At 51.1% G+C, this 25,974-nt stretch overlaps 2 protein-coding genes across 11 annotated transcripts in view; one reads left to right on the top strand and one right to left on the bottom strand.

Annotated features, from left to right (window-relative positions):
* Positions 1 to 8,307, top strand: part of Sergef (secretion regulating guanine nucleotide exchange factor) — a 185,422-nt gene extending 177,115 nt beyond the window's left edge. For 3 of the 8 annotated variants that reach the window (XM_040736069.1, XM_040736070.1, XM_040736068.1), the window contains one exon: positions 7,944 to 8,307. In XM_040736069.1, coding sequence (XP_040592003.1) covers positions 7,944 to 8,233 — 290 coding nt within the window. In that variant the 3' untranslated portion in view covers positions 8,234 to 8,307. The remainder of the gene's footprint in view (positions 1 to 7,943) is intronic. The other 5 variants (XR_005873327.1, XM_040736071.1, XR_005873322.1 and 2 more) reach the window with 4 other exon arrangements.
* Positions 8,308 to 12,812: 4,505 nt separating this feature from the next.
* Kcnc1 (potassium voltage-gated channel subfamily C member 1) overlaps positions 12,813 to 25,974 on the bottom strand; it is a 41,997-nt gene continuing 28,835 nt past the window's right edge. Inside the window, exons 2-4 of one of the 3 annotated variants that reach the window (XM_013124220.3) lie at positions 23,521 to 24,454; positions 16,066 to 16,254; positions 12,813 to 14,411 (exon numbers count right to left, since the gene is read on the bottom strand). In XM_013124220.3, coding sequence (XP_012979674.1) covers positions 14,341 to 14,411; positions 16,066 to 16,254; positions 23,521 to 24,454 — 1,194 coding nt within the window. In that variant the 3' untranslated portion in view covers positions 12,813 to 14,340. Of the gene's footprint in view, positions 14,412 to 16,065; positions 16,255 to 18,269; positions 19,589 to 23,520; positions 24,455 to 25,974 lie in introns of those variants that run through there. The other 2 variants (XM_005084675.4, XM_040736067.1) reach the window with 2 other exon arrangements.

Genomic DNA, 25,974 nt, shown 5'->3' with positions numbered 1-25,974 from the left:
GAGCCCCTGGGAGAGGCAACGCCTTACCCAGGCTCACATACCAAGTGAGTGTAACAGAGCCCTCAAATCTCAGTCCAGCCTTTGTGTCTCCAGCACCACACTTCTGTGATAGTGGTAGGGTCTGCATTCTCCCAGACTCTCTGGTGTTTCATTGGAATTGATTTAAATCGTTAGGTAAAGAAAGAGGAGGGATCTTGGGAGATGGTCAAGACACTTGTCCCCAGGTCTAAGGGCCTGAGTTCAATCCTAGAATCTACAAAAAGTGGAGGGAATAATCAGCTTCCAAAAGTTGTTCTGTGACTTCCACAAGCACACCAGGCACATGCATGCAAGCATGAGCGCATACATGCACACATATGCACACACACACACTTAATTTTTTGAGAAAAGGTGTTTTTCAGAGATGTATGCCTTACACAGTATTTAAACAAACTTTTTCAGAAATGAGTTATTATAAAAGCAACATATGACATTGAAGAAAATAGAAAAGAATTTTACTTATAAACAGTGCATTAAGCAATATCTTTAGTCCTCAGGAATTGCCTGGCAAAGAGGGTTGTGTCCTGTAGATGAAGGAGTGGACTGGTGGTCCCTACAGGTTAGACTCTGGGAAGTAGGACCATCCAGAGAGACACATGGGGACTGAACTTAGTGTTACGGACTTCTGATCTGTATGTCACTATGACTAATCCTAGTAAGAATAAAACCACTCCAGTTAGCAGTGTCCACCAAGTAACCACTTCTCCATAAGTGTTCTCATTTGACTGTTGGGTGATTAGGGAAAGTCTGTAAAGTAGTAAAACTATTCTCAGTTTGAAAATGAGAAATTTGAACCCAAGAGAGATTAAATAGTTTGCCCAGGATCGTAGAGCTAGGAAGCAATGGAGCCCCTGACTTCAGAGAGTTGGCATCAGAAAGCAGGGTTCTCAGTCGACATCTGTGTGTGTGAACAAATGAGTAGATGCTGGCTCACCCTCTGGAGAAGAACGTAGGAGCCATCTGGCCCTGTGGTTCAAGTCCATGGAGCTGGGGCAGTGAAGGCTGAGTACGTAGGACTCATGCCCTGAGATACTGACGACAATTTAGCTAGTGTTTCTCCGACCACAGTGGCTATCAAATTCTGAAATGCACCAGAACCACCCCCTGGAGAACTGTCCTGGGGTGAGCACCTAGCCTCTTGTGAACAAGTGAGGAGGTTGTCAGGACATTGTCATGAACATAGTGGCCTGCTCCTTGGAGCTGGAGAAGCAGGAGTCACCCCAGGTCATGCAGTCCTGTAGAAAACAGCCCCCCCAGTCTAATCTGCATGCCTCATCTGCAGCCCTTCCCCCTGCACCACAACAGCAACTGGGCCAGCAAACAAATGGCACAGTGGAGACTAACAAATGGTTTCCATGGTGATGTTTAGTGGCTTGTGCCTGTCAGCGCGCCTCAAACAAACCCTCATCTGAACCCTGTCTAGAGCAGTGTGAAATGTTACCTACTGCATCCAGGGGAAGGAAAGGTTCCAGAAGGGTGGCATGCTTTTGTCCTGTGCCTGTATACTGGGGGCTTTCCCCAAAGCAGGATGGACCAGACCAAAGAGGGCTAGGAATTGGGTCCTGGGCATGAAACAGGGCCACCCCAGCAGCTGCTGGAGAGTGCCAGCTGAGTATGTATCATGTAATGAGCTCTACTGGGCACTGTATGTATCTGCTGGAAAAACAGCAAAAACAAGTGAGAGATGACTGTCCTTGTTTACAGGTGATGAAGTAAAAGACCTAGGTGTACATGCCAGATGACATCATTATCAAATCCAAGCCTGGCTTGCCCTATAGCTACTGAGCAGCAACAATTGATTCCAAAGTCTCTGCTCCCACCTCCTGAGTAAATACTCAGGCTAGGTACTGGTCAGTGACTCCTCCTTATCCCAGAAGGGAGAAGGTCAGATTAGTTTACTGTCAAGTCTTTCTAAGAGCTACAGTGAAGTATTCCTGCCCAGGTCTGTCAGAACAGGGAGAACTAGAGCTGGCATGGAGCTGGTCTAGTCCTTACTTTGATATCTCCATTCTCCTATAAGTATGCCAGTCTGTCCAGATGTACACACACGCACACACGCACGCACGCACGCATGCACACACAAACTCAGCAGTTCCTTTGATGAGGATTGCTGTCATTGTCCTGCCCAAATCTTCAGTCTGGCTTCTTCAAGACTGAGCCACTCTGAGGGCAATTGGCATTTAGGAACTATTCATGCCAGAAGCAAATATTACCAGCACCTTTTCTAATGTATAACTTTTTTAGTTCTATGATACAGCTGTTGAAAAAAAATCCACTGCTTGCTCCCTTGGAGCTTTGCATTCTAGCAGAGACAGAAAGGTTCTGGTGGACTGTTACCTGGTAGGAAAAGAAAGGCCACAAGCTCCCCAGGAATTAGATGTTATCCCCCAAGAAAGCCTGGCTACAGGGTCCAGGCACTTCCAGTTCAAATACACCTTCTGGGCGGGTCACTTCTCCCATGACAGCATTCCAGGAGAGGATTGGTGGGCTGTGTCCATCACAGCAGCCGGGCCATTCTCTGGGAGGAAGAACACTGTTTCCCTGGGACCAGGACTTGCAACTATACACGGTGGCAAGTTTCCTTTCAAACATACAGTTTTTATGACAGTAAGAATAACCACATAGAAAATGTATAAGTAGTAATCTTTATAGTGTTATAAATACAAGATATTCACTTCTTTCATGGAAAAGCAAAGCCAGAAACTGATCTAGCATGGTTGAGGGCCCCTGTGAATTGTGCTAGCACCCGAGGGCCCATCTGCATCACACCCCTACTGTTTCTCGCTTGGTTCTCTCTCAGGTTCTACTCCCTCAGGCCCACCACAGGGCTTTCTGCAGAGTGTGTTCGTTCATGTGTGTCGGCAAGGACCTCTGTCATTTCTTTGTTTCTGAGACAGGTTCTCTCTATACATACAGGGCTACAGCCCTGGCTGTCTTGGAACTTACTATGTATACCAAGCTTGCCTCAAACTTACAGATATCCACCTGCTTCTGCCTCCCTAGGGCTGAGATTAAAGATGTGCACCTCCATGCCCTTGGCACCTCTATTTTAGACGGCCCCAAACAGAGCTCATCATCACCTTTCTCCCAGGCTTCCTCAGCTTCACAGACACCGCTACTGTAAAGTATGTGAACCCTAGTGGAAGACTCCATACTTTGGGCAGTGGTGACGTATCAGGGTCGGTCCTTAGAGGCAGTGGAGGGAGGCATCGCCCTATATTATACCTGCATCTGGGTCTTGAACTTGATCAAACTCAGCACCAAGTGAGACATGTGCTGGGAGACATATAGAGGGCTCAGAACTTCTGACATGTGAGGACCTAGGTGTGCTGGGAGAACCCAGGAGAGCCTAGCATGATCCATATTAAATAGTATCCTGTGTATCGGGTGAGCAGCAGTTGGCAGACTACAACTGAGTCTGACCTGTGGCCTACTTTTATATGATGACATAATCAGTTTTTTAAAATACAAATTTAGATGTATTTTATTTGTATGTGTTTGCATACATGTATGTATGTATGTGTGTCACGTGCATGTCTGGTGTTCACAGAGATCAGAAGACAGTGCCAGATCAGATCCCCTGGAACTGGAGTCACAGATGGCTGTGAACCACCGTGTGCGTGCTGGGACCTGAACCCAGGTCCTGCAAGGGCAACAAGTGCTCTTAACTGTGGCGCCATCTCTTCAGTCCCGAAAGCCATTCTCAAATGACCTTCAAAGGGTTATGGAAAAGAGAATGGGTGGGGCTGCAGGGATGGCACGGTGGGCACAGAACTCACTGCACAAGTACCCCTGGGGAAAAACAGGCGTGGTAGCCATATCTGTGGCCCTAGCACTAGGAAATGACAAGAAGGTCCCTGGGCTTACTATCCAACCCCTCTAGCCAGTCAATAAGCTTCAGTGGGAGACTCTCTGTCTCAAAAACTAAGGTAGACAGAAATGAAGGAAAGACACCCAACGATGGTCTCTGGCCTCCATACGCAATGCGTATTCCCATATGCATGTGCACACACTCATACAGCACCACACAGGGAGAAAGAGGATGTGAGACAGCGCACTAAAGAACGTGGGTAAGAATAAGCTCGGTGAAGCCTAGTACATAAAATGTGGAGTTTAGCACAGTGTTGGGAGCCCGCTCCACGTTCTAGATGCTCAGCCTTCTCTCCTTGAAGATGAACACCACCCATGAAATGTGGCCACCTCACTGGGCTGTTACAACCTGAGCAGATAAAGCACATGACCCAAAACACATACTCTCCTCAGAGTATCAGGGAAGAGATGTCTGGGCTTTTGCCAGGTCTGCACCAAGCAGGCACGAAAATCCTGGCTCCAGGCCTCATTTACCCAGCCCTGAGTGTGGCTTTCTCGGAGCAAGTTCCCTTTGGCAGGAGAAGAGCATGGCAGCTGCCCATTGTGCTGTGTCCTGTGGTGAGGTCAGCTCCGTCTTCCTCCTACCCCCACCCCTGCTTCCCACCCCACCCCTGCTGACAGTCAGCTGCACTTCTCACCAGGACCAGGCACTTGGCCCATACAAGGTGCCAAACTGAGCCCTGAGGTTCTGGGCTCTTCCATCCTGCTTTTTCCTTCATCCTTTCCTCCTGCCTCCATCCCCCTCCTGCTCATGCTCAGCCTTGTGAAGCTCTGCCCAACCAAAGGGAGGACAGGGAAGCACTCTCTGATGTGTTTCCTCGTCTTGCTAGCCAACCAGAAGACATATTCCCTAGACCTGAGCCCTGACCAGAACTGCCTCCTCCCAAGGAAGAGGAGGCCTAAGGGCAATCCCCTAGACCGGCTGGCCTTCTTCTCTGGAAACAGTGGTCTGTAAGACAAACTTGTGATGTATAATCACATAATTGTAAAGATGTAGACATTCAGATTGTGGGGAAGCCAGGAGTATTTTCTGATGAAGGTGGGCTTTCAGTTCGTACACGCTGCTGAAAAGAATTGAACCTTATAAAGGGCCCTAAGTCAGCTCCATGTAATTACACCTGTCCTGTTGTGGGATTCCCACCTGGGTCCCATCGCCACTTTAGTCCCCAAGTAACACAGAAGACACTATATTAATTATGAAGCTGTTGGCCATTTGCTTGGATTCTTATCAGCTAGCTCTGACTTAATTATTGACCCATAATTCCTAATACATATTTTATAAGGGCTTATCTTTACAAGGACACACTCATGATGTGTCCATTCCTCTCAGGAGATCATGTGTCGACCACTCCCCTACTGCATTTCCCAGAATCCTCCTGGATTTCTAGTCCCACCTATCTTGCTTCCCTGTTGGCCAACAGTGCTTTATTTACACCGATCAAACATATACACAAAAGGACTTCTCCCATCACTACACTCCCAGCACTTGGGAAGTGGAGCCAGGAGGCTGGAGCTTCAAGATTAGCCTTGGCTATATAGTAAGTTAGAGGCTAGCCTAAGTTTCATGAGACCCTGCCCCTCCCCCAGATGAACCCCCAAATCAGTAAATGAAATATAAATATATGTTTGTTGAAAGATCTAAAACAAGATTTTATATCAAACTGAAAAAAATGACAGGTCCCCTAGCCTTTGGATTTGAACACTTAAGCATTTTTGTATTAACTGGGTGGAGAGGAGGATTGTAGGAGACAGTACACAAAAGAGGAAAGAAAAGACTCCAGGAAGCATAGGATTTATGTAACAGTGAGATGCCGTTTTGTATTCAAATCGAAAAAGATGCTAACAAATACTAGTGATATGGGAGGAGGCAGAGACGCCCACGGATCACCAAAGCTACATCCAGGTCCTCAGGAGTCTCCAAGATGGAGGTACCCACTGCCTGGGAATCCCCAGCCTACAAATCTAATTTGAAAAGGCAACTAGAGGGAGTGACAGAGATTCACGTTGAGGTGTTCATGCAATGCTGTAGGAAAATGGGAAATTAAAAACAACCTGAGTGTCTGCTAATGGCCAGTGGGGTAAGCAAATTGTTTAATCTTCATAATGTGCAATTAGGCAGGCACTATAAATAAATTGCTTAGCAAAAGGCTCCATGAACAAAATGGGGTGACACCCCAGACTTCTGGGAGAAGCCACTTGCAGTGTGTAGAACCAGGGGAAAATGCGCAAAGACGTCAACAGGAGGCAAAGAACAAGCAGACCGAGAACATAAGCATGTGACTTGGCTCTGACTCAAAAGGCAGAGCTCACTGTGTTAGCAGGAGTGCAAGCTAGGTGGATGTGCTCACCAGAGTGGCGGTAGTCTACAGGGAGAAAGCAGAGGAACGCATCCATGGCCATGAGCGAGAGGCGTGCACCTGCAGTCATGTTGATGAACTCTGGCCTATGCTTGGCAAAATTAAACATGAACCCCCACCATGACTTGTATGTGTTTCTGAGGATCACCCTGCATGAACATCATTTTCTACCAGGAAACATGTTCAAAGATGTTCACAGTTGTCCGGTTGTAACAGCAGCCATATTGGTGATGTATAATATCATAATACATCACGCCTTGGTGTATACAGCTCAGTGGCAACAATGATGACCATTAAGAACTGGCTGTCCCAAGGTCATTGCTGAGTGAAATATGACTTTATATAACGAGAGGCTATTAAGGAGCTTGGTTGATGAAGCATTGGCTCATATAAATGTGTGAGGTGTCAAGTGTAAAGACTAGGTTGGATAAAGGGTATGTACCAGCGATATGCTTCCATAAGTCTTTAAAACAAATGAGTACATAGTGTTTAAGGACATACATGTACTTATAAATATATGTGCGTGAAAGTATGGACACATGCTTCAAAACAGTGGTGCTGTTGCAGTGTGGAGAGCCCAGAGGGAGGTTAGGCTTAAATGGTTCTGGGGGTGTTTGTTTGTTTGTTTGTTTGTTTTTAAGGAAACGATTGAAGTGCATATGGGAAAATGGTAACTACTGTTCTGAACTTAGGTTAGGATGTTGTACGTTTTTTTCCAGCATATTAAATGTTTCAATTTTTCAAGTAGTTTTTTTTTTTAGAAACAATCATTTTACATTTCAGCCCCCCCCATTCCTTCTCCCTCCAATGCCCCCTACCAATCCCCACAACCCACCTCTCACCCACTCCCCAGGGACAGTGAGGCCTTCCATGGGGGATCATCAAAGTCTGTCACATCATTTGGGGGGAGGGCCTAGGCCCTCCTCCGTGTATCTGGGTTGAAACAGTCTCCCTCCATAGGGAATGGACTCCCTAACTCCATTTGTGCACTAGGGATAAACACTGGCTCCACTGTTAAAGATCCCATAGACTGCCCTGGCCTCCTAACTGGTACCCACATTCAGAGGGCTTGGTTCAGTGCAATGCTGGTTCTCCAACTTTATGACTAGGGTCTGTGTGCTCTCACTAGGTCAGGTCAGCTTGTTCTGTGGGTTTCTCCAGCACGGTCTTGACTCCTTTGCTCATCCCTCCTCCCTCTCTGCAACTGGATTCCAGGAGTGTGGCTCAGTGCTTTAGCTGTGAGTGCCTGCTTCTGCTTTCATCAAGTAGTTTCCTTAGGCAGGGAGGTAGAAACAATGTCTCTCTGTATAGCCTCAGCTTCTCAAGAGCTGGGATCATAGGTGTATAACATGAGACTGTGTGGGAAGCAGGCGTAGCCCAAATGAGAAGCTGGTGGCCTGAGCCAGAGTGGTAGCAGCAGAGGTAGAGGGACATAGGAGGGACTGGAGTTCTTGGTGGTGGAGTCAGCAGGGCCCGGTAACTGGTCACATGCGACCTCCACGGTGGAAAGCCAGGATTGGAGCATGAACATCTATGGAGAGGAAGAGTGGGATTGATACACAGACTTGGGGGGGAGGGGAGGTGGGCCTTGAACATACCCTGTTAATGGCCACAAGCTTTGGTTCCTTCCTATATGGAGTGGATGTTAAAGTGACATTTGTGTCCTCTCTCCTACAGGTGACAAGTGTTGTTCCTGGGGCTGGAACGAACATGGCATGTGTGGAGATGGCACTGAGTCCAACGTCTGGACTCCATCCCCAGTACAGGCTCTTCAGTCACCATCAAGAATCCTCCTTGTGGGCTGTGGGGCTGGCCACTCGTTAGCCTTATGTCAGCTTCCAGCATGTTCTGAGCCATGCCAGGACCTCAAGGTCATCTACACACTCCAAGATGCCACAGAGAACACTGAATCTCAGAATGCCATGAATACAGAGAGGAACCGGAAGGAGAGACCATCAATAACTTAAACCCAAAGCAATTCTGACAGGACAAGAAATGAGGGGCCATGAGAGAGGACCCTTAATAAAGTGCCTTCTCCCAACAAATGGCTCCCTGGAGAATCTTTCTGTCCATCAGCTCGGGCTCAGTAAGCCCTGATGGCTGGGCAGGACCACAGACAGAACATTGAGAAGCTGCTTGCCCACTGCTCAAAGAGCTATGGAGAGGACATCTTTTCCACTCAGCAGATGCAAATGAGGGGATCCTCACTAAAGACCAAGTTAAAACATCAGCAAGGCAGGCTCCAACCCTGCATGTTGTCACCCCAGCCCCATTGCTGTGTTTGGGTCCAGCTGCCTTAGGACAGAAGACAGAGCATTCTAGGATATGAGCAGCATACATTTCCCTTCTAACTTGGGGGTTTATTTTCTGTCCAGAGTCCATTGCCTGTCTGAGGGTACCAAGGTGCTCTGCCTGGAGACTCAGAAAGGAAGGCACTCGTGTCTTCAGGACCAGGACCCAAACAAAGGCATGAGGCCGGGTGGGGAGGATGGAATGAGAAGTGGAGAGAACACAAGGCTTTGGGGAAGGCCCGGCAGAGGAAATCCCAAGTGCAGAGGAGGGTGTCTGAGCCAGGGAAGCTCTCAGAAGATGCGGAGGTCTCCCTCCAACCAGGCAGGGTTCCGGGGCTGCTGTGGTAGATGAACCATGTAGTCTCTGAGCTGGGATGCCTTGGCTCTGCTGGCTTCCAGGCATACAGAAGCCTAGGGCAGTGAAGCTGGGGGACCTTCCATTGATACATAGCATAGAGGCCTCCAAACTACATTCTTTAGAGCCGTACATGGTGGCATGTGCCTTTAATACCAGCACCTGGATGACAGAGCTAGGTGGATCTCTGTGAGTTTGAAGCCAGCCTGGGCTACATAGTGAGTTCCAGGCCAGCCAGGGCTAAAGAGTGAGACCCTGTCTCAAAAAGCAACAATGAAAAACAAAACCAACGCCAGAGCCTTAGGCATCTCCCTATAGGCTGGGAATTGGGCCAGGTAGAAAGAGAGTAGTTTGTCCACCTTCAGGTTCTTTTGGGTAGTGTTGGTTTTGTCTTTATATATTGTGACCTCTATAAGATATTTGATAAGTGGATCCTTAAGAAAGTATAGAAAGTGCTGGTCTTGTTCAACTGTTCTTGTTGCTCATCAGGAGAAAATGGTGCCTGAAAAGAGGGAAGGATCTTCTCAGGGTCACATACCAGAGCCCCGAGTTAGACAAGGGTAGAGTAGGAAGTAGCTAAATGACTAGAAGGTATAGGTGAAGTCAGCTCCAAACTCCACAGGCCTGAACCTAGACACTACTTGCAGCCACAGTCTGACCTGCACCTCCGTGCATGAAGTCTTGTTCCTAGCGTTGGACCCATACAACCCCACCTCCAGGCCCAGAGGCCAATCGCAGCATTTGTACTCTGATGTGCTCTTGCTGGCATGACCAAGCCTACAGAGATGGAGCAATCGCCCAATGGGAAGCCATACTGGAGCAAACTCAAGGTTACTGTCCTGTAGGCTGAATGGTTGGCAAAAACCAGGCCAGAAAGTATTCCCATGTGACCCATACTGCCTAGACAGTTTTCAGTCACAGGAAACCAACACCATCTTGCCCAGAAGACCACAGGGCAAAGCTCCCTCCTATCACTTTCAGCATGTCCTAGAAAAACTCAACACCCTGAGCGTCTGTTGCTGGATCCCAGTGCCTTGTTTGCATGAACTAGAAGCATCTTTGCATCTGAATAGGATCAGTGCATCTGCCCTATCTAAGTCCTTTGATCTAGAACTTCAGATGCTTACAAGTGGGTCAGATTCTTCTGAAAGCAACGTGCGGGAAGGAATGGTTCCATCGCCCACCGCCTCACCTCAGCCACTCCATTCTGCCCTTCCTGATGGCGGAATGCCCTTCTCCTCACCTCACTGCCTGTCTCTGATGAGGGAGTGCACTTATCTGAGGGAGGAAGGAAGTATTGATAAGTCTAGATTCCCTGCCCCCTCACAACCTTTGATGGAAATTTGTCTAAGAGTTTGTCCAGCCGGGCGGTGGTGGCGCATGCCTTTAATCCCAGCACTCGGGAGGCAGAGGCAGGCGGATCTCTGTGAGTTCGAGGCCGGGCTGGACCGATAGCCTCCGAAACAATACAGAGAAAGCCTGTCTCGTAAAAACCAAAAAAAAAAAAAAAAAGAGTTTGTCCAAGTTCCCTTTCCTGGCAGCCCATGAGGGAGCCAGCTCTTAGTTCTAGAACTAAGCAAAATGTAAATGAATGATCTCAGTGTCCCTGGGGTCACCATGGCATGGGGAGGTCAACTGAGCCAGCTCTGAGATCCCATCCTCCTCTGCTCCCCACTTAGTTCTGTGTACAGCTCTTTGAGACAGTCTCCAGGTCTGACGGCTGTTTAACAGCCCCGCCCCACCTGCCCTGTTAGGCTCATCAGAGTCACAGGAACTTACCTGAGAGAACAGCTCATGTAAAACCTAAGTGAATTTGCCTTCCTTCCCCACCCCTGCCTCTCATGAGAAGGAGGAATGCCCCATTGTGTGCTTGCGGGTCTTTGGACCAGGCCCTGGAGTAAGTGTGGAAGACCCAGCATGCAGCAGCTGTTGCTCTCCCTACTTCCCACACCCACTCTTCCCTCTGCTCACAGATACCCATCTTCCCTTGAGACATCTCACACCCTTGGCCATGATGAGGCTTCGCATGCCTGTGAGGCCCACTAAAATGTCCTCGGGTGGTCTGCTGGCCAGTCTTATGTCAGCTTGACACAGACTAGAGTCACCAGAGAGGAGGGAACCTCAATTGAGAAAATGCCTCCATAATACTGGGCTGCAGGCAAGCCTGTAGGATGTTTCTTTAAAATAAATGATTGATGGAGAGGGCCCAGACCATTGTGGGTGGTGCCATCCCTGGCATGGTAGGCCTGGGATCTACAAGGAAGCAGACTGAGCAAGCCACAAGGAGCAAGCCAGTGAGCAGCAGCCCTCTGTGGCCTCTGCATCAGCTCCTGCCTCCAGGTTCCTGCCTGTTTGAGTTCCTGTCCTGACGTCCTCCAGTGATGGACTGTGATGTATAAGTGTAAGCTGAATGAAAAACCCTTTCTTCCCCAACTTGCTTTTGGTCATGGTGTTTGATCGCAGCAGTAGAAACCCTAACTAAGATGGGTGGTGTGGTGCTTAGGGACAGTGAAGCCAGGCCTGTAACTCAGAATAAATGCTTTCACTCCGCAAGCTCTGGATGAAGTCGGCCATGGGCGTTAGGGGGGAAGAGCTGCAAGTAGTGTGAGTGCTGGAGCACAGAGGTGCAGGAGAGAGGGCAGGGAGGCCGCTGGCCTTCTAGAAAACTAGCTGAGGGAGTCATCCACAGGGCAGCAGGGTGGGGTTGACCAACTGTGCATCATGAGAGATCTGGGACAGAACAGGAAGTGGCCCCTTGTGTCACACCTGTCAGAACCCATCACTTCAATATTTCACCATCAAGGACCTGCCCCCAAATGACAGCCCAACCTGAACCCTGGAGTCAGACCTCCCAGATTGTGATGTTGACTTCACCATCACTGGACTGTGTGGCTTCGGGCCAGTTGCTTTCCCTCTCTGCGCCTTGTTGTCTCGGCAGTGCTGTGGGGTGATTGGATTGTTCTGAGCTGGTGTTAGGCGTATTTGTGAGATGCCCCCTACACAATAGATGCTCTCCAGCTCTAGGCCTATATTCCAGATGGCTTTGTGTTATTCAGCAAAGCCCCGTCTTCCCAGCAGATCCCTGACTCATGCCAACACTGGTCTCAGGCTGTCTCACTGGTGTGTCCTGAGACTTAGCTATGAGATGACTGGGCAGAGGCTCCACCAACCCCAGCCTTGGGTTCTTGCACTTCACTGGGTACCAGGAAGTTGAGGCAACGTCTTAGCGAGGTGAGAAACTAGTAGGTAAAACTTTGTCCTGTCCACCCATGGAATCACAGACTCAGGCTGTGCTGGGAGATGACAAAGGAACTGAAACCTGAGGGAGGCTGGCACCTTTGGGCTGGTGACCCTGAGCAGCTTGCTGCCTTCTCTGGCCATGTCTCTTTATCTTCAGATGCTCAGGGGCTGGCCGTATATCCTCTGGGGTCTCTTTCCACATGAACATTCTGGAATCACCGATGGATGAGGAAGGGTCAGGTCTTCCATTCTACGCCACACCAATACCCCCAGAACACATTATCCTCTTTCCAAGGTGTGTCCAGGCTGACAGGAGAGCTCGGTGAGGAGGTCTCTAGAACAGGCCCTGCAATTTGGCCAGGGCACCCAGACCTGACAGTCAAACCCAACAGTAATCCTAGCAGGGAGGTGCCTGCCCATGGCTGCAGAGAGCACCTAGATACTCCAGCACGGCTTCATGCAAGGACCTACTCAGATGAGTCAGAACCATACCAGGTGAAGGCCAACAGGATCTGCAGCCCACCCCTCGGGGGACAGCATCCTCGGGACAGCAACACCTTGGCCTCCATGACTACAGTAGTAGTCGGGCCCAGGGTTGGCGAGCCGTACCGGAACAGAATGGAGACACTGCCTGAAGGCAACAAAAACTCAACACAGTGCTTTATCTCAGAAGTCAGCTCTTTATTTCCAGGGCCAGGGCCCAGGCCGGGGAAGGGAGGTTGCTGTCTTTCCAGGAAATGTTGCAGTGGAAGCTTGAGACGTTGCATTCTTTTTCCAACTCAAGCATGTGTTTTTCAAAAATATCATCCTTCTCCACACACACACTAATTTTAGAATCAGACCAAAGCCAAACTACTGTCCTCTGTTGCTGTTGGGAAAATACTATATTTATTCGAGATGCAGAAGCGCGTCTCTGCAAACCTCTGATTGCTTCAGAAAAACAAATCTGCTTTAGACTAGACAGAAACCATGTTACAAAATTTATTTCATGCTCGAATCTCTTTGCATAACATTGGGCATGCAGTTTTTTGTTGTTGTTTGTTTTTTACTCTGAAGTACTAAATTGCATACAATGCCAGGTTGTGCCTTAATAAAGGTGGAGGGGAGGCACCCCTCTGGTGGTCCTGAACTGGAGGTACTCTACATCCTGGCTTTAAAATGACGTTGGAAAATCCATATGGTGTAACTATGAACAATTCGTTATGAAACTTGGTCACACTGGATCTACACACTGAGATGAGAGAATGAACCTAAACTAGCCACTGTCGGGGTCTTGGGAAGATGTCCGCTGGTTCACAAGCATGCCAGACAGAGATGGAAGAGGACGGCAGTGTGAGTCCCACAATCCTGTTCGGAGAAAAGTTCTCTGTTTTCCGCTTGAGACATGAGCTACGAAGGTGAGGTCAATATGACCGATGATTGCCTTTTTGAAACCTTCCCTCTGGGTCTTGTGTACAAAAAAACAATCCATTCCCTGGCCCCCGTCCTTCTTCCCTGCTCCCCCCATTCCCAGAAATGTCCAGATTTCTACCGAGCGCCATTACAGTTTGGCTCCGACACCACATATGAAAATAAAGAAAGTGAAGGGCCATTGCTTTTCTCTCCATTCTTGGTGGTGGTGAGGGTAATCATACAGTTACAGCAGGGGCTGGTGGGTTTGGTTTAGCTGGGTTCTCTGTTTAACTTCATGCAAGTCATGCTAAGGCTCCCCTTCACCCTCCCCTCCCCAAATAAAAGGTAACTTCTAAAAAAAAATGAAAAGAAAGAAGGGCGATCCTCTACGGTCAGTTACCATTGGCCGTAGAAAAAGCTACGTCCGTCTTAGTACAATGCCTGGGCCACTCGGACTCGTCCGGCAAACCTGCATGGCGTGAATTTACTCTGTCCGAGGGTGAGGACGGGCTGCAGGTCCACCCAGATGCTTAATAGCCACCAATGTCCTCGGCCAAGCCGCCTGGTCAAGTCACTCTCACAGCCTCTGTCGGCATATACTTAGCAATGACAGGGCTTTCTTTGCAAAGATCTGTATGTAGAGAATACAATTAACACTTGAGCTCCTCTTCGCGCCTTCCCCTCCCGCTCGCTCGGTACTCGGTTGTTAAGGAAGGAGGAGGAAAGACTGAACAGCCGCATGCAGAGGCAGGCAGGTTCTTCTCCAGCTGGCTTGTTTCCCATGCAGCGAACCAGCCTAGCAGCCTCTTTCTCTTCCCTCCTTAGGGGGACAGGTGAAGTCCCTACTTCTGCTCTGCACCTGCAGACCTAAAGGGCTCCGAGTCAGCCAGAGCAAAGCAAGTTCTTGTTGCTATCAGGAGCCGTGAGAGCCGGGCTGGGTGGACGTGTGTGGGGCCTTCACCCTTGGTGCCTCCCAAAGAGTCCAGCGCCCAAGCCCAGGTGGGTTCTGAGGTTGGGGATCGCCTGTGGATGGGGGTTGAACTCAACTCCCTAGCACTACTGTGAAACGGGGTGCTTCTGGAAGCACAGGAGACACTGTTCTCTTAGGCCATACCGGCCATTCAGCATCCAAGGCAAAGGAGCCAGACAGCCCGTGGCACCTTACTGGGCAGGGCACAGCCATGGAGATAGTTTTCCCCTTATTCTTCAGGGTGGCCCCCTGATCCTGGGCATCCTAGAGACTTTACCTGGGAAAAAGCCAGTTGCAAAGAGAGCAGCAGACCCATCCATGTCAAGGATGGGCCCCCCCTCAAGGCTGGTAACCCTCTGCCATGCAGCACCATGCGGGGAGCAGCCCACCGCACTGAGGTCCAGGGGACCTCAGGCAGGGCAAACAAGCAGAGACCAGCCTGCATCAGATGGGCACCACTAAGCAATCGTGCGCAGCCCAAAGGACTTTCCCTCATCTTGGTATAGGCTGCCTCTCCTCTTCTAGGTCTGCCTTTGATTCTTGGAATCTGTTTTCTCCCAGTGTCTGGTTTAACCGTTTCCAACACTAGTGCAGCTGACAAAGGCCACAGACTACACACCAACTGTTACTCTCGTCGAGATTCTAACTCCTGTCTGTCCCACCCTGCTCGCTGTCTGCATGTGTCTGTGTGAGCCTGTGAGGTGCACAGATACATGCATGAGCTTCCTAGCTGGTCTGCTGCACTGAGAACGGCCCAGGCCAGTGCCTGCAGCCCTGTGTGGACTATTCTGAGCTCTTCCCTGTGCCAAATGCCAGCCCATGCTAACCCTCTCCAAACTCTAACTGCAAGGGCACTCCTGGTCTCAGCCTTGAGCAGCCACAAGGGAGCACCGACTGCCCCTGGGGCAGTGGTAATTGCTCTGGCTATGGGAAGGGCTATGCATAGTCCTACTGATACTGCTTGCCATGGCAAGTTTTCTGTTTCCCGCTCTCAGTATTGTGACTAGCACACAGCTTACCTCTACAAGGAGAGTGGCCGTATCTCCCAGCTCCAAAGCCACCTCTATGAGGCCTCCCTTTCCACTGGCCTGCAGACTCTCTCCAAAGGGTACTTCTTCTATAGCACACCCTTAGACTACACTCAACTGCCCTCCACAAGTAAAGTCTAGGAAAGAACTGCCTTTTGGGCATGCTGTACCCCACTGGAGAACTCTGGGGGAGCTGGGACTCCCCTGTTTCCTTAGGTACCCCCTTGGCTTGGGTTTACAGCCCATGGTTATCCACCCTGGGCCAAGCAAGCCCCTTTCTACCGTTTATCTGAATACCAACCTATAGCTGCCTGGACCTCAGCTTCTCTCTGCCAACCTGGCGTCCCCATTGGGGAAAGGACTCTGACCTCTAGAAGCCTACCTTGGGGGACTCCCTCCATCCTCGCCCCCTCAGTGTGCCTGCCTACCCCTCAGCGCCCCTTGCCCCCCGCCCTGCCCACCCATCTGCAGGAGCGCAATGGGGGCCCGGCCAATGCAGAGAGCTCCACCTTCCTCTACATACCCTTTCTCATTCCTCCACCAGGTGGGCACGCGTACTCCCCGGTTGATAAGAGGAAGCAGGGTCCGTATCTCTCGCGGGTGCCAGAGCGGGTAAAGGGCAGGCCCTCATCGGGAGTGAGGGCCTGGTCTATGTGGGGGCAGTCTTCGTTCGCCAGCGCGGCCTTCGCCACCTCCCCATTCAGTTTGGAATCTTCAAACATATAAGCAGAAGCTATTGAGACACTGAAAACCGTTTAGTGAGAGGGGGTGACAGGCCGAAGGTAGGGCATTCGACAAAGGACTTCCAGTTCCTGAGGATGGAAAAGTGGGTGGTCCATGGAGGAGGGTGCAAGGCTGGGGTGGGCTGCTGACAATGCAGGGAGGGAAGGAGAGACTCCTAGGTTTGCTCAAAGTTTGCAAAAAGATGAATTGGTGATGAGCCTGGCGTGTGGTGCTGGGGGCCAGGCCCAGGGCCCGAGGCAGGGTTAATGAGACAGAATGATGTGATGCGTTCATGGGAAAAGGGCCAGACACACAGCTCAGGGAGAAGACACAGATATTCAGAAAGACTCCAGTCCAGAAAGGTAGCCTTTCAGAACCCTCTACTTCTAACAAGCACCTGCCTGACTCCGGGCAACATTCAGACCGAGGCCCAGCTGGACCCCATTTGACCTGTTCCCTTCCCCCACCCCATGCAGATCCCATTCCACCATTTAGTCCTGCTGATCCCCAACTCTGGTCACTCAGCTTGCTCCCACCACCCATTCTCACCCATCTTGGCCATTCAGATGCCCTAGCCTTCTTCTGTGTCCCTACAGAAACCAAATTTAGTGCCTCTATAACTTTATCCCATACAGACTAGGCCTGTTCACACCTGGTATCCTATCCCCACAGGGACACAGTCTGGTCCCTCAGATTCCTCATCCCCTCCCTCTACAGACTTGCCTGGACACATATTTTACACTGTCCCCACACAAACCCTATTTTACCATGCTGTGTCCACAGAAACTAGACTGGCCACTCCTTGTATCTGTCCTTACAGGAACCCAATCAGGTCCCTCTGAGACTGTCCACTACACAGACTGAGCCTGATCACACCTCTACACCGTACACACAGGCACACAGTCAGGTCCCTCTGAGACTGTCCACTACACAGACTGAGCCTGATCACACCTCTACACCGTACACACAGGTACACAGTCAGGTCCCTCAGGCACACAGTCAGGTCCCTCTGAGACTGTCCACTACACAGACTGAGCCTGATCACACCTCTACACCGTACACACAGGTACACAATCAGGTCCCTCTGAGACTTCGTCCTACACAAAGATAAGAGCTGGCCATACTTACCCTGTCTCTACAAAAACCCAATCGGGTTCCTTCAATTTCCCATTCCCCATACAGACTAGGCCTGGTTACACATTTCACTGCCCCTCTAAGGACTCAATCTGATTGGTCTACCCCATAATTCATGCAGATTAATTTCCTGTGCACCCTCATAGACCCAATTAGATCAGCTACATGCAGACCTACACTGCTACCCAACACATCAAGCAGTGTCTTCACAGACCACTCCAGGGGACCCGGTCAGCCTGCGCAACCAAGATACACACGTATGCATGAGGCTGTGACAGCTGGGCAGGGATGTGGGAGGGGCTCCCGTTCCTGTCAGCATCCCTGGCAAAGCAGAGCAAATGGATGTGCAGAAGACAGATGCTGATGGCCTTGGTGTGGGGAGTTTGAGGCTTGGCTTCTATAGTAGCCCAAGGAGGAAACTGGGGGGAGGTCTCAGGGGACATGTATGGTGAAGGGCAAAATGTGGCCATAGCCAGGCACCCTGGCCCTCCCAGCTTCAAGAGCAAAGATCTGGAGAACTTCAGCAGTGGCAGAGGAGACTCTGACTGACCTTTGTTCCCCATCTCTGTTCCTCGTGGGGACTCTGCTACGGTGACACCCACTGAAATGCTGCACCTACAAGGGAAGCCTCATATGAGAGCCCTCTGGTAAGGAAAGGAAACCAACCTGGGGAATGTGTCAGAGGAGGCTCCCTGAAAGAAGCTAGGGGAAATTCCCACTGGATTTGACCCGCTCCCGTGAGCCTACTCACATCATGTAACTACACGCAGGAGTGATCCTTTCCTGCATACACACACGTGGTGTGCACGTGAGCAGGATCACCACCTGTGTACATCATGTCACTACAAAGAGGCAGTCAGTCAAAAGAGAAATGGACCAATCAGGTTTATTCATAAAGCAAATCCAAAAAAAAAAGTTTCCCATCATAATTTTGGAACTTAAAAAAGTTTGTCGTACAAGATGGCAAGGCATTTCACGTACAGTGCATTCCTTGAAGACCCCAGGTCTTCACTCCTGATAGACTCTGAACCAGAAAGGCCAGTTCCTAGGGAAACTCTGGCACCATGTGACAAGCTGGGGCTGCCTAGCATATGGGGTGTGTCTGTGGGCACACACTTGTGCCCACAAATGTATATATCCTCCCTTCCATTCCGTTTGGCTCTTGTGTCCCTCATGGACAGTCTGTGGGCTGGAAGGAGAATGCTGGGGAGATGGGGGTGTGGTATGGTGAGGAAGGGGGCTTGGAAGCTGGGGTCCGTGTGCCTCGAATGACCTTTTCTCTAGGGGACATTAGGGCTTCCAAATGCACGGTCTCCAGCTGGCCAAGATGCTCTTGAGAGGGTTCCACAGCCTGCTCTTCTGGTCCAAGAAAGGGTCAATCAAATAGACACTGCTCCTTTCTGCCTCTGCCTCCATAGAGACAGTGCGGCCTGGGCAGAGGGGGAGCAAGGAGCAGCCATCCTGAATCTATGGGACAAGATGGTGGGAGGTTTCCAGGATTCCCCCGGAGCCTGCTTTTTCTTTCAGCCTCAGCCTTTGAAAGGGGATCTATGGCTGAGTGGCTGCTGTTTTATCTGCAGTTGAAGATGCTCCCAGCAACTCAGCCATTCACTTCCTGTCCCAGCTTCAGTGCGGATGGCCAGAAGAGGAAATAACCATAGAGGGTCAATTGTCTAAACTGAGGAACCATGAGAAAAGCCACGGGTGCAAGATCACGGAGTCCCCACTGACCGGCTCTTCTCTCCCGGGACGAAAGGGCAGAGACCTGGTCCTGCCTCCCCTGGCCCAGGACCCCAGGACCCCAGAACCCCAGGACCCCACAGGCCTGCGATGATGAAATGACAGCATGGGCAGCGTCTCAGAGATGGTTTCCAGGCTTTGAAATGAACTGAAATGAACATCTGTGACAGGGTCATTTTTTTAAAACTTTGGAGCAAGGAGAGCCTACGTGACCAGGCCCTCTGTCAGCAGGCGTGCTTTTCTGCCGTCTCCAGACACTTCTGACGTACTTACTGTTCACACCAGCAGCGAGCGCCACCAGGCGCACGCAGGACTGGACAGGGGTTAGCTGGGCTGGGCATTGCCTTGGGTTTGCCCCAAAGGGGTCTGCTCAGCTGGGACTCGGGGGGAAAACATCTCAGGCTAAAGGGGGACAAGCTGTGAGAGACACAGTCATAGGAACCACCACACTTGTTCAACAGAGAGAGAGAGAGAGAGAGAGAGAGAGAGAGAGAGAGAGAGAGAGAGAGAGAGAGAGAGAGAGAGAGACATGATTAGCAGAGAGAGGGGAGAGGGGGTATGAACAACACAGAAAAGAACGCCCATGCCTGGCGTTCACCATAATCTCATTTCTCCTCAGGTCTCCCTTACCCACTTGGGCAGTGTGGACTCCACTCTGGGTCCAGGCTGACAGCCCTGCGGCTGGGTTCTCTTCAGTCCCCCATCTTGCCCCATCAATTCAGACCCCAGTACTGCCACTCTCCCCACCTCGAGGTCTAGCACTATTCCAAAGCAGCCACTGTCACCTGAGACAGGACCCAGAAAAGGGGACAGAAAAGAGGCCCCCTAAGGCCACCCTGAGGCTGCAGTGGTAGCTCCCGGGTGCGGTGTCTCTGAGACATCACTTTGGCTCTGCACACTCACAGGCAAGAAAGGAGCCAAGGCTGGCCAACTGCATCCCTCTTTATCCCTTATGCTGGGACCCTGCAACCCTGGACCCCACACCACAGGAACAGAGACGAGGAGACACACAAGAATGGACATGGCAGGACAAGGGGGACAACAGACATTCCAAGCTGCCCAGAGCAAGTGATTGGGCCCCTGAAAACGGGGAAGGAAGCCCCTTCACATAGAAGGGCAGCTTTTCCAGGGAGCTCAGTCCAAGACAATCCTTCCCTGGGCTTCCCATGGCCAGGTGAGATCTCAATCCTTGGCAGCCCCTCAAGCAAGATCTCACAAATACTGAGGCCACTCAAGCCGTGGTCCAAAGAAAGAGATCACAGCATTCCTGGGACAGACAGACTGCGGCTTTAGCAGTGGCTGAGGGTGGAGGTGAGGGGAAGGGGCTGGAGGACAGACCGCAGTGCAAAGCCCGGCTCAGTCCCTAGCCCGAGTTAGAAATGGAACTAGAGAAAACCCTGGTTGCTGAAGGACCTTGTGGGACCTCACCTTATCCTCCACGCTCCCATGGGGTCTGGTCTCTACCCACCACATCTGCCTTCTCAGACTCTGGGCTCTCCCTCCCTTTCTCCTCCGCCCCACGCCCGTCCAGTATCCCATTATGAGAGGAAAGGGGGTTGAACAAGGAAGAACCTGGTGGCACAAGGGTGTCTGAGGACAAGCCTAGGAATCTCACACGCCCCTGGCAATAGATAACCCTGGTCTCATGCTCATGTTTGAGGTGAGCGGTATTCTGGTGAGAGATGAGGCTCACAGCAGGACTGGAGTCTTAGAGCTAAGGGGCTGGGCTGAAGATAAACAGCACCAAAACAGCAAGGGAAGAAGGGGGCAGTGCGTGTGGAGGAGGGGAGGGAAGAAACTTGAGCTCAGAGGGCAAGTCATAAGACTGCCCAAACCAGAGCTCTCTGAGTTCCTAAAACCTGGAGCCAGAGCAAGGTGTCTCTCAGGGCAGGGCTGAGGAACCTCACAGGAATTTGCAGGCTCTGTAGATCTGCCGCAACAAGGGAAGAGCTAATGTCCCTAGGACTAGCCGAGTGTGTGTGTGTGTGTGTGTGTGTGTGTGTATGTGTGGTGTGTGTGTGTATGTGTGGTGTGTGTGTGGCGTGTGTGTGTGGTGTATGTGTGTGTGGTGTGTGTATGTGTGGTGTGTATGTGTGTGTGGTGTGTGTATGTGTGGTGTGTATGTGTGGTGTGTGTGTGGTGTGTGTGTTGTGTGTGTGTGTTGTGTGTGTGTGGTGTGTGTATGTGTGGTGTATGTGTGTGTGTTGTGTGTGTGGTGTATGTGTGTGTGGTGTGTGTATGTGTGGTGTGTATGTGTGGTGTGTGTGTGGTGTGTATGTGTGGTGTATGTGTGTGTGTTGTGTGTGTGTTGTGTGTGTGTGTTGTGTGTGTGTGTTGTGTGTGTGTGTGTGGTGTGTATGTGTGGTGTATGTGTGTGTGGTGTGGTGTGTGTGGTGTATGTGTGGTGTGTGTGTGTGTGTGGTGTGTGTGGTGTGTGTGGTGTGTCGTATGCCCTCAGTACATGGACAATAATGTCACTGAGTGTATAGAGGAAATCTGTGCCTGTTTGGAATGAGCTGAGGATTATCAATGGTTGACCTGGGGCTCCATTAGAATCCTGGTTGACACAGTGTTAGGGAAGATGAGTCAGAGGACTGAGTAGGGTCATGTGATGCTACTCTGCCTGAGCACTCCCAGCTGGGGCACACAGTGATCTGGGGGAGAAGGTAGGCCACCCAGAACTGAGGAGACTGTCCTTGCCCTGGTGGTGACTCCTGGGGTAAAATGGCTAGCTAACTCAAAAGGGTAGTCCTGGGGTTTCCCACACATGGAGACACGGCTTGACCAGGAGGTCTCTACCTCAGAACGCCTGCATTCCCGGCCCCAACCTAGAACACAGGCTACATTTTGCTTATGTGCCTACAGCAGTCTCAGGACAGAGAGGGCATGGAATGGGGTGAAAGGGCTGGAATGCCCCATGGACAAAGAAGTAGGCCTGGGGACACTGTTCAGGCTGCCCCAGCCAGGAGGATAAAGGGCTAGGATGGGAAGGTGAATCAGATAGCACACCAGCAGCAAAAAACAGCAGGCTCCCACCGAGGGAGACCCCCCACATGAAAGAAACACCCTCTCTCTCGCCTGAGGCTGAGCTAGCTTGCAGCCCCCCTCCAGACGCAGGCATGGGTGCTCTTCATAGACTAAATGAATCTAACAGCACACACCAACCTCACACTCACCCGGTACCTCTTAGCTCAGTGTCATCACTCTTCTCTGGGTCATCTGTCCCTTGGAGATCCCTGTGTCCTCAGAGTAAGTCAATGGGATTCCATGGGTAGAGGTAGACTATGGGTGTTCATCTTCAGACCAGAGCCCCATGGTCAACTTTATGTGCTATGTGCAAGTTCTCATAAAACTGAGATAGTCCCATAATGAACCACTAGCCATGGAATATGAGAATATATCCCTCGGTGACTAGTATTGTTTCACCCCCACCCCCATCTCCAGGGAACTCATGGGTAAGTGGTTGGGATGTCTTGTATTGCTGCTACTGCAGTCCCTACCGCTAGATATGGGGACAACTCTCAGTGGCGGGAGGTTGTTGCTGGTCCATAATGCTTTCATCTAAGCTGCCCGGGGTGTGGCCCCCCTCTAGTCCTTTGCTCACCAGCCACTTCCATCAGAAGGTCACCAGAAACTCCCACTGGACCATCAACCCAAACAGACAACATGAAAGCCAGAGTCACTCCAACAGATTCCTAAAGATAAATGCTAAACTCTAGAGTGGTGGCAGAGGATGAGTTCGTTTGGCATGCTATGGGGTAAGTAAGCTTGTCACGGAAGGCTATGGGCAACTCCTAGCAAAGACCTGGAGCTGGGTAGCCGGCACCAGAGCAGGAGTCTACTCGTCTACAGAGACAGGTTCTGCTAGGGCTGAGAATCCTGGCTACCGCCTTTGCAGGGACCCAGCTGTCCGGATCTCACGAACCACTCTGCCAGTCTACACAGCCTGAGCGCACCCGAGTTAAAGACCAAAGCAAAGGCTGTGTGGCGTCTTTGACTCACACCCGCCCCCTCCCTGCCCACCACGGGTCAGTATCCTGCTGGAGTATTACACATGACTCCTCTGACCAAGCAGCAGCCTCTGGGCTCCTGCTAAGAGAGTCCTCAGCAAACTTCTGTGGGGGTCTCTGCAGAACTCATGAGACCAGCCACGTCAACCTCCTTACCCAGAGCCACCAGGGAGGGTCCTCTAGCAAGCTCTTGACTTCTGAACTTGGCTGCCCAGCATCTCCCTGAGGCCCCAGGCTCCACACCTCAAGAATGGGCACAGGGTCCTGGGTTGCCCATGGAACTAAGGAAGCAGTCTGACTGAATCTGGAATCATTGCTACAGGGGGCAGAGGTGAAAGGTCAGATCGACATGCCTCTAAGAGGTTTCCTACCTGCTCTGTTAATTTCTAAAATTTCTTCCTGGGCCAGCGGACATGTGTCACTCTGAGTACTGTGGTGAGGAGAGTTTACGACAGATTTACAATAATTGGGAGATCCCAGCTGTGGTGGCCGTGGAATATGCTTCTTTTTTTTCTTTGGTAGTTTCTGCTTAGCCATGGCTAAAGAGTAGTACATCCCGAAATTGTTCACGATGACGGGCACCGGCATGGCAATGGTCAGCACTCCTGCCAGAGCACACAATGCTCCCACCAGCATCCCAGACCACGTCTGAGGATACATGTCTCCATAGCCCAGTGTCGTCATAGTGACCACGGCCCACCAGAAGCCGATGGGAATATTTTTAAAGTGTGTGTGCTCGCTGGCGCTGGGGTCATTGGGCTGGGCCCCTATCCTCTCCGCATAGTAGATCATGGTGGCAAAGATGAGCACACCCAGAGCCAGGAAGATGATGAGCAGCAGGAACTCGTTGGTGCTGGCACGCAGCGTGTGGCCCAGGACCCGCAGGCCCACGAAGTGGCGGGTCAGCTTGAAGATGCGCAGGATGCGCACGAAGCGGACGACGCGCAGGAAGCCCAGAACGTCCTTGGCGGCTTTGGAGGACAGGCCGCTGAGGCCCACCTCCAGGTAGAAGGGCAGGATGGCCACAAAGTCGATGATGTTGAGCGAGTTCTTGATGAACTCCACCTTGTTGGGACAGAAGACGACACGCATGAGGAACTCGAAGGTGAACCAGACCACGCACACGCCCTCGATGTAGGTGAGGAAGGCCTCGGTCTCGGCTTCCCGATAGTATCGCACTTGGGTGCCGTTTCGAACGTTTTCGATCTCCGTCTTGTTCACGATGGGGTTGAAGCGCTCGTGGGTCTCCAGGCAGAAAGTTGTGATGGAGACCAGGATGAAGAAGAGGGACGCAAAGGCCACATACTGTGGGCGAGAAACACAGGGTGTCAGAGTGAAGGCTTCTCACGCAGAGTGGAGAAACCCGGATGCCTGGAGTTGGGTCCAGGCAGGGCCACAGTAGGAGCACGCACAGAGCTCCTCCAACACAACCCAAGCCAACACGCCGCGTTATCCTCCATGGAGCCTAAGTGCTGCTGCTGGGCCTGTCCTGCATCCCCGTTCTCCTATGCCTCCTTTCCGCTGCCAGCCAAAACCCTGATGCTCAGGGTCCAGCAGAGCCACGAGACACAGAGTCTGGCTACATTGGTGTGGGCTGTCACTAAATACTCTGATGAGAAATCAAAACAAGGAAAAACGAAAGCTTGTACTGTCAAGCCACTGAGTGTGACTTAGTTACACTGAGTGTGACACTGGGACCTAAGTGTGCAAAGAAACACAAGGAAACTGCTCTACTGGAACCAGGCCCCTTGGAAGACGTATCTATTTTCATTGACTCCAGTTCATTTACTTAAAGACATCACACACACACACACACACATGCACGCACGCACACACACGTGCGCGCACACACATGTGTGCGTACTCACGCGCACACTCACACGTGCACACACACTCACACTCACTTTAGCAGCAGGAAGTCAAGTGCCTTGGCCTTAGTTTGAGTTGGCACTGCCACTCCTCCCCCACCCCACATGCTCTGGGGGGCCCAAATCGCTTGGTTCCGGGTTGACCAAAACCCTGGGGCCTGGAGCCCAACCTTCCAAAGGATCTGGGCACCGAGAACTAAATGGATCTTCCAAACCACGTTCTGGGCTTCAGGGAGGGGAGAGGAGAGTAGGCAAGACAGCTTTCTAGAACGGCAGCAGTCTCATGAGATGGTGCTGCATGCTCTCTGAGCCCACAAACAGGAAGAGGCCTGTGTAAGCTGCGTGTTAGGTGCACTGGCATCCTGGTGGCCTAAGAGCAAAGCAATCTTCAGAACCGTTTCTCGTAGGCTACTATCAGATGCAATCCATGTGCATCCTTCCCATCCATCCATCTTCCTTCCTTTCTCATTTTCTCCCCTCCTTCTACTCCCCCTCCCTTCTGCCCATTTACCTTTCCTTTCTTCTATCCACCCACCCATCCATCCACCCACACATCCATCCATCCACACATCCATCCATCCATCCATCCACTCATCCATCATCCACCCACCCATCCATCCATCCACCCATCCATCCACTCATCCATCCACCCATCCATCCATCCATCCACTCATCCATCCATCCATCCATCCACACATCCATCATCCACCCATCCATCCATCCATCCACTCATCCATCCATCCATCCATCCACACATCCATCCATCCACTCATCCATCATCCACCCATCCGTCCATCCATCCACCCATCCATCCATCCACCCACCCATCCATCCATCCATCCACCCATCCATCCATCCATCCACCCATCCATCCATCCATCCACCCATCCATCCATCCATCATCCATCCATCCACCATTCTTCCTTCTGTCCCTCTCTTCTATTCTCAAATTGTCCC

Source organism: Mesocricetus auratus, unplaced genomic scaffold (assembly GCF_017639785.1).
Source record: "Mesocricetus auratus isolate SY011 unplaced genomic scaffold, BCM_Maur_2.0 Super-Scaffold_100054, whole genome shotgun sequence".
NCBI classification, from domain to species: domain Eukaryota; kingdom Metazoa; phylum Chordata; class Mammalia; order Rodentia; family Cricetidae; genus Mesocricetus; species Mesocricetus auratus.
Note: the sequence above shows the minus strand (reverse complement) of the source record. Positions and strands in the feature narration are given on the sequence as shown.